The 15,099-nt window shown below is 50.5% G+C and overlaps 1 protein-coding gene across 3 annotated transcripts in view; it reads right to left on the bottom strand.

Annotated features, from left to right (window-relative positions):
• ABL1 (ABL proto-oncogene 1, non-receptor tyrosine kinase) overlaps positions 1-15,099 on the bottom strand; it is an 82,770-nt gene that overhangs the window by 19,692 nt on the left and 47,979 nt on the right. Inside the window, exons 1-4 of one of the 3 annotated variants that reach the window (XM_026101757.2) lie at positions 13,967-14,647; positions 6,838-6,943; positions 4,808-4,981; positions 3,758-4,053 (exon numbers count right to left, since the gene is read on the bottom strand). In XM_026101757.2, coding sequence (XP_025957542.1) covers positions 3,758-4,053; positions 4,808-4,981; positions 6,838-6,868 — 501 coding nt within the window. In that variant the 5' untranslated portion in view covers positions 6,869-6,943; positions 13,967-14,647. Of the gene's footprint in view, positions 1-3,757; positions 4,054-4,807; positions 4,982-6,837; positions 6,944-13,966; positions 14,648-15,099 lie in introns of those variants that run through there. The other 2 variants (XM_026101756.2, XM_026101755.2) reach the window with 2 other exon arrangements.

The raw sequence follows: 15,099 nt of genomic DNA, 5'->3' as shown, positions 1-15,099 counted from the left end.
CTAAAAGTATGGATGTAGAAAATCATGCTGAACTCTGGTATCGTGTGGAAATATTAGGGAATAACGCAAAAGGAAACTGGCAATGCTTTTATGATGGCTTATATTTCATGATCTCAAGATCTCAGGGAAATTACAGGTATCAGATATTTTGAGTGACAGATTACATGACCTTATTACAGATGGAGAAAGAAGTTAAACAACTGGCCAGAGGTTTCACAGCAAACGCTTAGCAGGATGGGGAACAGAACTCAGAATCACCTTGTTCAGGCCATAAAACAACTCTCCATACTTTAACACGCATAAAGTTTTCCCTTCACATTAAAAAAAACAATACATGTGCCCATTCTGTAGGCAGAGTTTCCTAAGCTCCCAGGGATTAAATCTGAGCACGGACTCCTGAAGGCCTTACTTCCTATCAGCACTAATGCAAACCAGAGTTATGTTGACGTGTTTAAATCTTCATCTGGAATTTGAGGCACGTATCCCAAGAAGATGAAACAACGAGCAGCTATGAACGGCATGCCACCGCCGCAGCGCAGTGAGCCACGTGCACGCTCAGCCTTTTCGCTGCAACCTCCCTTCTCCACCGACCCCTTTTACCCAGGCTTGGTGCAAACTGCTTGCTGAATAAAATTCCCTGAAAAAACTGCCCATTGCTGCTAGCTGTGCCCATGAAGAGGCGATAGCCTCGATGCTTCTGCAGCATGCGGGGTGACGCAGGAGGCTCACGCAGTTTGCTTCCCGGCTGCGTTGCTGACATACCGTCCAGGCAAATTTGCGTATCGCCAGCCAAACTGCGACGCTGGCCCTGTTTCCAGGGGCTCCCGGCTGCTCTGCTTGTGCAAATCAGCTGCTCACCCACAGCTTCTGCCATCAGACCGCGTCTCTTCTGTTAACACTGGCTAGTGTGTTTTACTAGGGCGGGTAAGCTGACCCGTGCTAACCTCCGACGCGTCCTTAAGCGATGGGATTTCTCCCCCCAGTCAGCAGACAAAATTAAAAGCCCACACAAAAAAATCCACAAAGACCCAGGATGAAAGAGTGGGTCTGCGTCCAGCTGAACCACTGGAAGCTCCAAGAGGGAACAGGGACAGAGCCAGACATGACACACAACCCTGGGGTCCCAAATGACAGGGGTTTAAGCAGCGGCTGGACAACGCTGTTTGCTCAGTTTGGTTACGCGCTAGGAGGCTTTGCCGCAAGTACTGTCGAGGCAGGAAAACCAAGTCCTCCCTGCTGCGGAAGTGGTTTACCAAACGACTAGCTGCCCTGTGCCAACCGATCAACAAATGTCCTATTGAACGAGCTCCCTCCAAAATTTAAAAAGGTGGTCCAGAAGGAGATGACCCATTACACTGGGAAGTAAAGAGAAAACTCCCTGAGGATATGTGTATTTTTTTAAGTTGTCGAATCTCAACGGGTTCAGTTTAACTACTGCTAAAATTAAGACATACTCACCTCTTCCTAGTCCCTTCAATATTTCTTTGGAAAAAAATGAATAAAGGCCGTGCTATGCACAGCACATTTCCATGCCAAGCAGCACTTGTTCCACGTGCTCCTGTGATACCTCTTGCTCCTGACACTGTGGCAGGATACGATCCCAGCAAAGCCATTCATCCTCACTGCAGCCCTTGCAGCCGTGAAACTCCTCGGCCAGGCTGGCTAACGGCCCAGCCCCGGGCGCTCGGGCAGCTGCAGATAGGCGCTTTCCTTTCGGAAAGGGTAGCAGAGGGTGACACCAGCAGCTCACACCAGCGGGACCCCGTTTCACAGGGGGAAAGCGTGGATATTTGCTGTTTTTCTTTCTGACCCCCAGGCTTTGGCAAGGGAGGGGGACAGGCCGACCGAGACTGCATCCCCAGCCTGGCTGGGGCAGAGCAGGGCAGCAGAGCCGGTAACCTGCCGCAGAGCCGGCAGCGTGTCGGCTGCTCGGCTGCCGCACGTCACGGCCCACTTTGGTAACTCCAATTCAAACCAATGTGGTTTAACACGCCAGCGCCCACGGCATGGACCCGGCAAAGCCGGGCAAACCCTTTGGCAGGGCTGCAAGCCTTTGGCACGGGAAGGGGCAGCACCGTGGCTACCTCGTCGCTCGCCCCCGCGGGACCGCAGCTCTCCGGCACCGCTGTCTTTTCTGCTGCTTCTGGATTTTGTACTTCCAACCACCATCAACTGCAGAGCTGCTCGAGTCAATTGTGCTGACCTGCACCTTTTCTCAAAGGCACCAATTAAAGCAACCGTGTGGAAAATGAGCAGTTAACCTGGCCAGTACAGACCTGAACTGATTATCATAGCTCTGCAGAACTGCGTTTTGGGGATAAAACCAGCTCTGTCAGGTTGAAAGCCTTCACATGCCAAGCCCTTATGCAGTTCAAATGGGGACCACATGCTATAGCCCCATGGCCAATGTGCTTATTTACAGGAGGTCCTGGCTCGACACGCTCACACGCAAACATTGCTCATCTCCCGGCATCAGTCTGAAAGGAGGGAATATCAGCTACGGAGACAGGGGGAGGAATAATATTCCAGACTGCCACGCAGTCCTCGGAGTACGCAGTACTGACTCTGAGCACCGAGTGTGTCTGCGCAGGAGGAAAAGGAAGAATCAAAGCACCATCACTTGGGAGTACGTTGTCTTAAAGAATATGCCCAGAATCGTCTCAACCACAATCTGTCTGCAAAAGCAGATAGGAAGTGTTTCATTACTGAATAAAATTTGGTTATCTTAAAGATTTTTAGAGTGATGAATCTGATTAATAGGATACAATGCGTACTCATCACCTACATTCTTTTACTAAAGATTTCTACTCAATAAACACATTCTTGTACTAAAGATTTTGCTGTCACCCATTGCTGGGAGAAGAATAAAGCTTTCATGGGACAAAGGAAAATTAGCCACGGAAGGCCTCTACTATGAGCCTCTTTTTTTTTTTTTTTTTAATATATATTTTAATGGTACAGAATCTGTCAACTACTAGATGCTAGCAAAAAGGGCCTCAGCAGCCACGCTCCAGATCCGCACTGCAATCCTGCAATCCTGCATAGGATTTAAGGAGTTACTGCTTAAAATAAAATCATCAAAAACAAGATTTTCCAAAATCAAATGCCAATAGAAATGTCTCCATATAATTTAAAAAAAAGAAATCTGCAAAAAAAATACACTTTTAAGCTAATATTTCCCTGCAGCATCCACAAGCAAGGCGTTGCAGCACAACTGTAAGGAAAGTAGAAACGGGGCCCACATGAAAGTGAAAGTGCCTACCCCGTCTTCACTGTTCACCTGAAATACCGTAGAGAAACCAAAGCTGTAGTTAAAAAAATTGTGAGGAATAGTTGTAAAGTTATTCTGCCCCTAATATTTACAGGATTATTAGCAACAGGCACAGACTCGTCCGATTTGACAATCTCTCCAGTCCAAGAGATTATTTGTGGAACATAGGGGATGAAAACCCATCCTTAGAGTATGTTATTAACGGTATCTAGAGCATTCTGCTCTGACATAACGCTAATAACTTTGACCTTAATGTGTTTCGCTACTGAGCTGTGTTATACCTCCCTGGAAGTTTGCTAAAGGAATAAACTCGTTTCCTCATGGCTTTGACAGAAATATTACAGCTTATTACCACTATAAGTGATGAATATTGCAATTACTGATCAGCACTGCGCAACTCAATTGTTAGTACTTGACCTTGTACAGTCGGTGGATAAAGTATAGCAGGAAGGTTTTCTTTTGCAGTCTGGACAGCGTGCTGCCTACCTTTCCGTCGGACGCAGTGTTTATCCTGTAGTGGTACACCCTTCCCTCGTATCTCAGCGAAATGGATCTCTGTCCCGGGCTGCTCTCGCTCTCTCGCACAAGGAAGCTGCCATTGATGCCGCTGCTCAGCAGGTACTCGGCAGCGTTGCGCGACACCGGTCCGTGGTACCAGGAATGTTTCTCCAAGCTGTTCACGGGGGTGATGTAGTTGCTGGGGACCCAGCCTTGCCCGTTCTTCGTTTGGGCCTCGCACCATTCCCCATTATGGTTGTAGCCCAGGACACGGAGCTTTTCACCTTAGCACAGCAAGAGAACACAATTATTACAATTATTAGACTTGGCAAAGCTGGGAGCTGAGTACAGAGATGATTCCTGCTGGCTTGCAGATCATTAAATACTCTCCTACAGAAATGGGTATCCAACTGAGCAGGGAGCATGTGCATGTCTTTAAGCCTGAGTGGACCCATCGAAGACAAAGTCACGCACATGCTTCAGAGTTTGTTAGACTCTCACATGGTTCTGCAGCAGTTCTGAAACTGCTTGAGCTTAGAAAGGAATCTAGGAAATTATACTTGAAATGAGTTGGCTTCGGAGGGGCTAGCAGAGAACAGGAGAGCATAAATAGTAAAAAATCATCTTGATTAGCCCAGAAAGCAGATGTGACTTGGAGTACACACAAGGAACGGAAGGACTGAGTAAGAAAACGCTACATCTCTGCAGTCATTTTGCATACAGGAATCGCGTTCGGGAGAACAATTAAAAGGACAGAGGCCAACCTAAAAATCAGCTTAGTTTAACTTCTCAGTTAAAATTCTTGCTCCTAGTGGAGACCTTAGTTTTGGCAAACGATTTCTTGTCCAGCACAAAACCTCAGACAGTTTTAACCTTTTAAAAGGTTACGACTTTGTGAAATATTTGTATTTGTTTAAGAAGAATTCCCACAGTAAAAAAAATTCCATAGGGTTTAGTGTATAACTCAGTTGTTCCATAGTGGTTTCTCCTTCCGCACCCGCTCATGCATTCCTACGCCGTCCTGCCCGGCGGCCTTACCTTTAGTTATGCTGAGGGTATTGTCCCCACTCGCCACAAAATCGTACAGTGCAACAAAGAGATGGGGGTCATTTTCGCTCGGACATGACAGCAGGTTTTCCTTGGAGTTCCAGCGAGCCGCTTCGCTCAGACCTTGGGGCTCAAAATCGGATACTACCGGCCTCTGAAGGGCTTCTGGAGGAAAGAGACAGAGAGGAAAAAACAGGTTCATTTTTGCTGATAAAAGCCATCTGGTTAACCCACGCACTACGCTTTTCTGATTTACATTGTTTCTTGACATATGCGGTCCTCATGCATCAAAAGGCCAAATACGGACAAGTCCTTAAGGCAAATCTCCTGCCACATGCGCAGCCCGTGCCCTCCCAGAGCCGTGCGCAGCCGATACGGGCGGAGGGAAAGCCCCTCTTTCTCCTGCCAGTAAATTCTGCTCACGTAGGCTGTTTGCTGCTTTGTAAACCCTTTGGCTCATGCCTAACTACTGGAAGAGTTAGATTTAAAGACAGAGCCAAAAAACTTTTAAAAGGTAAATCTCTTAATTATCCTATAAATGAAATCTCCAGATTGTGAAGCACAGAGTTAGGCAGGGCAAGAGCTGTACAACATGGTATAGACAGAGTTCGATATTGTAAGCACTTCTGGAATTCGTAATATTTTTTAATCATTTCTCCTATTTGACTACAAGGCTGTGCCTTTTTCGCTACACTCTCTCCCTTGCTGCTCTCTCAAAAGCAGACGGCAGCTGCGAGCTTGCTTAGCGCACCGCGCTCTGCACATCTGCGGGAGTCCTGAGATGCCTCGGGAGAAAGAGATCACTAAAAACTGAGCTTCGCAGGTAAGCAAACACCAAGCGCCAAAGCTTTTTGTGCACGGCAGCACGTTGGGCGTGTAATATTCAGCAAGAACAACGAAAGGCCGGGCAAGGCCAAGTGCTGCGGCAGCCCCTCGCTCTGCCATGCCCTCCTCCAAAATTGCTGGCGCCTCTTTGCAGGCGCCCGTGCTGGAATGAATCCAGGATAATAAGACGTGAAAATCTTTTTTTGGAGGGGTTGGCTTCCATCTGGATTAAGTTCATTGACTGAGGTCACAACAAAGCGCACAAACAGTTGCGTCAGCGCAGCGAAGGGACCGAGCGCGGCAGCGGGGCGAGGAGCAGGAAACGCGCCGTGAAGTTGTTCTTCATTACTCAGCATCGGTCCCCGCCTGCTCCCTACCACTCGGTGCTAAATATCCTTCCTGCGCAGGGACACGTAGAGGGGATTTGGAAGGAGAAATCCCAGGCCAAGCGTCCTCAACGTTGTCCTGTCAGCTGGGACTGCAGCTCTCTACAACTTTTAATACTAACGAGCAAGGAGCTGCAAGGTAGATGCAATCACACAAAAATATTTTTGTAACACTACTGCTTATTTGGTCTCAAGACCTGGTATAAGCTGTACCAGTTCACCAGTGATAAACCGAGATGACTGATGCCAGAAAACCTTTGGAAGTCAAGTGTGGATTCTGGACAAGCCCAGAATAACAGTGGGGAAACACTAAAAAAAACCCCAAAACAATAATAAATCTGATTATTTTCTAAGCTTTGGCACTAAAAGTGCCACTAGCGATCAACAGACAAGCTGGCGTCTTCGCTGTGTTGCTGAGATCACCCGCTGCTAAAGGCTCCCCACGTGATTACTCACGGACACGAGCACTACTGCAGTCTTTGGAGAAGGTAAGACCACGTGTGCGGGCAGAGAGCAAAAAAGCAAGCGGACACGCTGCTAGGCCTGCTTTCCTAGCCAAATCATATCTGTAGGGAGATATATTTATAAAGTGAATCAGAGAAGGCAAATAATACTGCTTTATAAGCTAGTCCAGTGGTCATACTAGAGTGATTTTTTTTTCCCCCCCTTAAAAACACCTCTGAAACTTTGCTTCCCCTCCTGTTTCCTGCATGAGAATATATTCTAATACTCTGGCTTTGCTTCAGGAAGGACAATGCAAGAAAGAAACACACAATCCACTTTCAGAAAATTAAGCTATAATCATTTTACCATGCAAACGCTTTGATCCTGTCAAGCCCATTAAGCTCCCTTATCAAACCCAGGGCGCTGCAGCGGCTGGAGGTCGGCCAGGCCGAGTTACATCACCAGTAATCACCTGGAACAGACAGACAGACAGCGGGAGCGCTCCGAGGAGCCGGCACACAGCGTCGGCGAGCAGCGGCGCTGCGACGCTCTCCCCCGTGCGCGGCGGGGCATCCCGCATCCTCCGCGAGGAAGGAAAACGCCTCCCCCGCCGGGGCCGGATTCAGCAGGAAGGCCGGAAATCCAAGGCCGGCTCCCCTCCGGCTGCCAGGCGACCGCGACCTTGAAGCGCTGCTCGCCCGCGGATGCAAAGCCGGCAGTGCCGCCCGAATCCCCTCCGCGAGCCAACGCCGCGTCGATGCTGTCAGCGCCCCAAGTCGGGGCACGAGAGCCGGGGAGGCCGGAGGCAGCCACCGACGTGCAGGCAGAGCAGCTGGCAAATCCGGTGACCCGCGGGAGCAGGGCTGCTGCACCATGAGGACTGCCAGGCTGGAAAGCCACCCGCGTCCCCACTAACCCCCCAGCACGCAGGTCGGCTCAGCACCACGCACCAGGGAGACGCGTGCCAGGCGGCTGCAGCCCCGAGCAGAAGACCACGGCGAGGAGATGCTGGACCCAGCTCGGTGGTAAGGGCTGGCATTTCCAAAAGGACCATACGAAAAATGAGGGTGGAGAAAATGGGTGATTGTAGTGAGCTAGGGGACAGCCAGAAGGGAAGGAGGAGGCCCTGGGCCAGCGGGGTGAAGTGAATAAGAGAGAGCAGGACTGCAGAAATGTGAGCGAAGCAGAAGCTCGATGGACTGCAGTAAGATACACTCACAAAGGCCTGGGCCCCGACAGGAGGGACACAAAACCATGAAGCAAGGCAACCAGGTAGGACACATCCATCTGGGCGCCGCGCACAGCCAGCTGCCAGCAGTATTTAGCCTTCCTTGAGTTATTCCCTAGTAAATTTGCCCAGAAATTACAGTTCTTTAGCACAGGAATTGCACGTTGCCATTCATACACGTTCTTTAACACCCTGTAGCTTCTTCATCTCCTACCACTGACTTTAACTGCAAGCTTAGAGCATTGCCGAGCTGCCCAGCGAGCCAGGCTGCTCCTAGCAAGGCAGCCCTGGTGCCATGTCTGCAGGACGTGTCCTCCGCCAGCGAGGAGGCGGAAGCGAGCGCGACGCAACCTGTCATCTCAGCGCCGTCATTCCCTCCACGCACCCACTCCGGCCTCTGCCCTGTCCCGCCAAGACTGTGACTTACTGCTTCGATCATGCCACGCTCAGGATGACGCCTCGACTCCTGGAAGGAGCCCAAAGGTGATGCCATAATCCAGGTCTCCACTAAAGCCACCTCAATGACTGCTCTTAATTAAGGTGGAGGCTAAAAGTAGACTTCCAATAACTTTTATTTCGAGGAAGGCATTTGGCACAAGAATCTCTTAGCTTAGCTTTTCCCCCAAATTAACTTTTTACCAGGAGATACTGACGTTTGTAGGCTAAAAGCTTTCGTAAGCGTAACTATCTCTTGCTAATCACTGTTTATACCAGGTCATGAATCATCGTTAGGGATCACACAAAAAGGGTCTCGGATAGGAATAATCCTGGTCAGCACCAAAGCAAGCAGATTTCCTTAATAATCTCAGCACGGGGCTGGAAAAGCGGCAGGAGCCCCGCAGCTGACCGCTGGGCAGCCCCGAGGGACGGGACGGGAGAGACCTCCCGGCTCCCCGCAAAGCAAACATCCTGCGCTCTCGCAAACCGCGCCGGCACTTCTTCCGCAAGGTTTTCCAAGCGAGGGAGCACAGAAAGCATTCAGTCATCTCCCTGGAGGTATGGCAAATCCTGTCCAGAGTTTTTCCTCTTTCCTTGCATTCCCTCTACTCTCCCCTCCCCCTGAAAAAAAAAAAGCTGTGATAAATGGCAGAAGAGCTATGCAGATTTAATGCATTCAAACGTTCCCAAGCCTGTGCACATATGATAGAACAGCCCAGCGATTTCCTCAGTGGCCACTCACAGATTCCCTATGCCTGATGGAATCTGGATTAAAAAAATATATGCATGTATATCTGTAAAACAGATCCTTCCAAAAAGGAGGATGGTTTCATGTTTTACTTCGGACTCATCCCCCTTGGTGAGATCATGCTCAGCCTATCCTGTCACCCGCTCGTATAACCCGCTGCAACAGAGGCTCACGCTGCGGCCCGGGCTCCCGGCCGCTATTTGCAAAGTCCACTGCGTTACAGCCAGTCCGAAGGACAAACGATCATGTCTGAAAGATCCTGTACTCCTCTAGAAGGACAAAGAGCCGCAAAACCAGACGCGGCCTCCCTCAGCCTAACCCGCTCCGCTCGCGCTTCCACCTCCTGAGCGAGGCCCCTCCGTGCCCCGAATCGCCAACGACGCTGGCGACAGCCATCTGGGGCTACCTGCTTCATTGCCTACGCACAAAGGGGCCCTCGCCGGCAAGCACAGCGGTTCATCTTGTCTGACACCGAGTATCCCGACTGATGGGGCTTCTCCTGCTCTCAGAGAGATTATTCTATTGTTTTGCTTTTTTTGGTGATGGGGGGGAGAGGAATAAGTTCACTTTTACATTATCTGCAAGTTCCACTTGGATTCATTCACTGAGTTTATTCCATGTATAACCCCTTAGTGACACGGTAAATATCATCCCTCTCCAACTAGCTAATCGCAGCTGTAGATACAAAGAGTGGAGTAGTGGATACAGCAGAAATTTGCATTTTACTCCCAGATCTGCTCCTGAACTGTTGCCCAACCTTAGATTAGACCCTCTGGGAGAGGCAGGAGGAAAACATTAACTAGGATCTAACTGAATTCCAATGACACTGGTGCATTTCTGAAAACTTCACCTTAAAATTTTTGTTTGGGTTTCCCTACTTATGCAACAGAAGTAGTGGGGTTTGCCCGTTTCTGAGCCTGGGGAGGGAAAACACCATGTTTTCAAGACAGTATGAACATGCCCATGGATGATCATCAGTTTTAGGTCTGAAGAGGGTCCATGGCTCTTTGCACGAAATGATAATACTTTCCTCACCACAACCCATGGGAAACGATAATAAGCACCATCAACAGACTTTTAATAAGGATGGGACAGGCAAAAACCACTGGAGCAAGTGCAAAACTAGAGCAGGCCACTACGAAGCCAGAAATACATATAAAAGCAAGAACTCTACTGAGCGATGGTGGGTGAGAGGCCAGGAGGTGAGGAGCAGAAAACAGGCAAGAGAGAAAAACAAGCAGAAAGCATCTCCTTGGAGGAACGACACCTGCTTAACGCGCTCCTCCTTCCGAAGGGATCTGCAGCAGAGCTACCCGCTGATCCCACCGACACCAGGAGCAGAACGGAGGATTTGGGCACCGCCAAGAGCTGCACTGGGTTTGAAACATGCCCAACTGCATGAGAAGAAGCTCTCCAAGGATGGGGCAACGGCAACGGGGCAGCTGAGCAAGCATTTCGGTTACCTTAGAAAATGAAAGGCTTCACCAGCACGCACTTCACAGCGGACACGTACAGGTTTTAACCAAGGTTCCTGCTTTTCCCTGGTAAAGCAAGCCCAAAAAGGCAGCAAGACTATTTCAGCCCCTATTTGGGACATGGACACGTTCTGCTCTCCAGATCAGATTGGCAGCAATACTTGCTGTGCCTCTTCCCTTCTGCTCTTTACCCTTTCTTGGTGTGAAGCGGGTGAGGAATTACACAGTTTGGCAAAGGCAGAAAGGAAGAAGCAGATGACAGAAGTTCACATCTTTCACATTTAAAAATAATATTTACTAGCGGGAATAAAAGTGAGAGCAAAAAAATGTCCAGCTTAAACATCAATGAGAAATCTAAATAATCATTCGAAGCAGTTAAAAAATATTTTTGACCAAGTTAAGACAATCTTCAAGGTCTCAAGTCGGCAAAACGCTAACACGCGACACTTGGACCTTCGGCGAGCAGGCAGGCCCACGTGAACCCAGCAAAGCACGCTGCAACGCCACGCAGCGCCTGCCCTCTTTCCACAGCAGCACAAAGGACTTTGCAAACAATCCTCATTCCTGCAAACTAACAGCACAAAAGTCTTCCAGAACAGGACCACCGCGGCAAAAAAATTATGGTTATTGGTCCAAAGACACAAACACCTACACGTGCCCAATTCTCAGCCAACCTTCTATCAAGGTTTTGGACCTCTTCTATAAAACCTAACCTCAACAGAGTATTTTCAAGAATGTGTTTAAAAATACACATAGATTTGATTTTGTTACAGTCCCATGCTATTTACCAAGCAAACGCTGCTGTGTTTTTGTTAACATGTGAAAACTGAAAGAAGAAATTGAATTAGGCAAAATTGCATCTGACTGGCTGCATCTGGTTTCCCATGCAGCTAATGCTCCTTTCATCCTCTAAGCAGTTATCTTAAAAGGTTCAGTCTATTATAGTAAAGAAACTCTCAGCTTTCCGCTCCTATCCTCAACAGCTTCCCATATTACTAAGATAACAAGAGCACAGTTAAATCCTCCAACGATATCACCATAATCTCCTTAATCTTTCCAGAAGCTGCAGCGAGGCTGTGCGTGGTGCAGAGGGGACCGGACCGCCCGGGACACAGCACCCACACGGATCCACGAGCAACGCTCCAGTCTGCAGCCCTCGACACGCGTTTACCCCTCCTCATGGTCTGCCAGGCAGCCTTGTTCGGGCTGCGAGACCCGGGGAGCACACGCAGCACCTACCATCCTGCCAAAAGTACCAAATCCACATGAATCCCCCCCCCATCGTTTTCCTAAGTGTAATACAAGCAAACAGCTCTCGCTTGTCCCCTTGGAGGACGTGAGTTGGGGTCAAGCCACCCAGTAGTCGTTTAAAGAATCTGTGACAGCGCTTTCAATCTCCAAATATTTTTAATAAGGCGCTGTCTAAGCATACCACGAGGGCACCCTTCAGCATTAGAAAGCAATGACAGAAAACTACTTTTTTTCCCTTCAGATGAGTATAGATTTTCACTTCTCTCCGCTTTCTAAGAGACACAGATTTAGCCTATCGTGGAGGGTCCCGAACTGCCCACGTCCCAGCCGACTGCCACAGCAGAGCAACGAGCAGCAGGAAGGCTGCAGTTGCAATGTTTGTCCGTCCTTAACATGACACTTGGCTTAGGCTTTGCCCTGTGCTGGGCTGAGAAACGAGACTGGGCTACTTTGATACGAGACTGTTAAAAAGTTGTTTCAATGCCCATTGCCCACCCCCTCATAGGAAATAAGGATATAACCATAATCTCAGAGAATCCGAAGGTGAAAATAACGCAGTATTTATTTTGTCTAGGATCACATCGCTAACTTGATACGGCCTATGAGGAGCAAGTCAAACTACGCTCTAATCCTATTATGCAACTGCAGTGCAAAATGGGGAGGAGGAGGGGGGAAAGGGCTCAGCCCATTTCTGTACCGCGGTTGCAACACACACTCAGAAGAGAAAATTTGCAAGAGCAGTCAGGGTAACACCCTCATAACATCATCCCTTGCAGTCACTCCTGCAGGGAAGAGAGGCCCCGAAACGCTCTGCCTAGTCTCCAAGGGCTGGGTTGAAAGATCCAGCTGAACAAGGAGGAGGCCCGGCGCTGCTCAAACCCTCTCCTAAACACGCAGCGCGGCCACGCTTGCACGGCAGCAAAGGGAAACGCCACAAATGCAGCTTTATAGCTCTAAAAATTCACAGAAGGAATCGGTCCTATACCCATAGGAAAGATCACAACGGCTTAATGGCATCCATCCCCCGGTCAGGGGTCTCAAACTATTTTTTAAGTAAGCATGATTAGGACTGTAGAGGACAGAGAAGGAAAAAAGTGCTTGTGGTGACTGTCTTTTCAATTTTAGACAACAGAAAACGACTGAGAATCGCTAAAGGCATCTGACGCGCGCAGACGCTCAGCAGCAGGCTTCCCCAGACGGCTCTGCTGCGCGAGGCCGCCCGTAGTTTCTGAGATTCCTAACGCATGAATTTGCGGGAGCGTTTCTCCGCTGAATATTCGAGAGTTGGGCAAGAGGCACTCGCGATAGGCCGGGCTGCGTCAGGCGGTGGCGGTTCTCTGCTCTGATTCGATGAGGTAGCAAAGCACTCCTGGCATGCGGATTATTTTCACTGAACTAATATCCAGCAACACAAAAGAAGTCGAAGAACGCGCCGCTCCGCGGGCCGCCCCAGCGCGCCGGGAAGGACGGGCACCAGCCCCGCGCGGCCCTCGCCGGCGAGGCGAGTAACCCCCAGCCGAGGAGCCACCACCTCTGCTTTACGGAGGGGAAACTGAGGCACGCCAGGGTTAAGTGCCTCGCTCGAGGTCACGCGGAGCATCACGGCCGAGGCAAAGCCCCAGGCTGAAGCTCTCCAGCCCGAACTCGGTGCCTCCATCGAGGCCTTCAGCTCTCACTAGTCACGCACTTAAATTTAAATTTTAGTTTCTACAGTAATTTGGGTGTGACACAGGAATTCACCTTTTAAAAGCAATCATGCCAGTAAATTCAGTTGAATGAATGTCTGTGGAAAAGAAACGCAACACGGGATAACCAAAAGGCTACAGACTAAGCCATGCCAAAAAGACTTTGCTGTATTCAACAAGCAGATGGGCTCATCTGAACTTCCCCCTTAGCTCGGAGCGGCTTTGCCCCCCTTCCCTTCCCCTGCCAAAAGCGGGGAGAGCCTTCTCCGGGCAAAAATAAAACCGAGGCCCAAAGACAGGGCTTTGTTTATTGGATCGGCAGTAAGATCGCTTGACGTTTTACAACCATAAATGGTAGAGCCGTGTTCCCTTTGTATACTGTCCTAATGAAAATCACCTGGTTTCGAAGGCCCACGCACCGCGCGGCCCCCCCCGAACCCCCCCACCAGCGCGCGGCCTACGCTCCTCAGTGCTCCGGGGAGACAAAAAGCCTCCCCCCGCCAGCGCCAGCTCCAGAGCAAGGGGGAAACTTCTGCTCGGGATGGCGAGCACCGAGGCGGCGGCGTTCCCGGCGCCGTAGAGGCCTCGGCGAAGGGTTTCCCGCTGCAGCGGCCGGCGCCAAGCCCCCCCATCCCTGTCCTCGCCGCCCCCGGCCCCGCTCCCGACTCACCTTCCAAGTAGCAGCTGGAGGAAGAGGAGAGGCCCTTCTTCGACTTGCAGCCCACCAATTTCAAGCAAATCTCCAACATTTTCATTTGTTAGAGTTTGGCCTCAGCTTTCCGTTTCTGCCTTCCCCCCGCTTCAGGTTCTCACGTGCCGCAAAATTATCCGGTTTAAAAAAAACCTAAAAATCCAGCACTCTAAAACCATTAAGAGAACAAGCCCGAGAGGCGGAAAATCCTTGGGGCCCGTCTCTCCTGTCCCGGGGAGTTAACTCCAGCCATCTTCCCTTCTCCTCAACTCTTTTGGTGGGAGGGAAGGAAAAGAAAAATTAAAAAAAAATATATTAATAAAACAAAAGAGCCAACCAAGTTGGAAAGAGTCACTCCTCGCGGCGGCTGCCCCCGGTGGCCACCGCTGCCCGCATCCTCCCCGGCCGCGCGGCACTTTGTGCAGGCAGAGCCGCCGGGGCTCCGCTGCCAACAAAGGGCCCCTTCAGCCCCGGCCGCCCGCTCCGGCCTCCATGACATCAGGCCGCCAGCAACGCCCTCGCTCCTTAACCCTCCGGCTCCCGGCCGGCGCGGCCCCCCGCGCCTTCCGGCACGCCGGGCGCAAAAGCCGCGAGGAGGAAAAGCAACAAGTTTTCCCGGCCCGGAAAAACCCGCTGCGGTTTGGGAGCGGGGAAAGGAAGCGAGAGGCGGTTCTGCGCGAGGGGGGAGAGGGCAGAGCCGGCTCTCGGCGCCGCTGCTCTGTTGTAGGTGGTGCTTTGCACAGAACCGCGTTAAAGCTCATCGACGCTACGGCCGGGCTCTCCCCAGGACGTTATTTTGCAGTTTGGCACGGGAACTGTTTAGACACTGCACCTTGCAGCCGAGAGCAGCCCGGCAGCTATGCTCGCTCCCCGGGCAGCGGGCACCGCCGGGAGCTGGAGGTCCTCGCCCCAAAGACACAGTCCTGGCCTCTCTGATAATCACAGCCGCATAAATTCACATCTCGACTGATGCTTTATGCTTGCTGCATGCTCCTGCTACCCAAGGGGCCAAAAGCAGGCTTTCTCCCTATGAATTTTGCTTTATTTCGCAGGTTTCTCAAGGCTACATCTTATTCACTACGCTCCAGTTTTGTATTTTTGATACAATTACT

This window comes from Dromaius novaehollandiae, chromosome 20 (assembly GCF_036370855.1).
Source record: "Dromaius novaehollandiae isolate bDroNov1 chromosome 20, bDroNov1.hap1, whole genome shotgun sequence".
Lineage (NCBI taxonomy): Eukaryota > Metazoa > Chordata > Aves > Casuariiformes > Dromaiidae > Dromaius > Dromaius novaehollandiae.
Note: the sequence above shows the minus strand (reverse complement) of the source record. Positions and strands in the feature narration are given on the sequence as shown.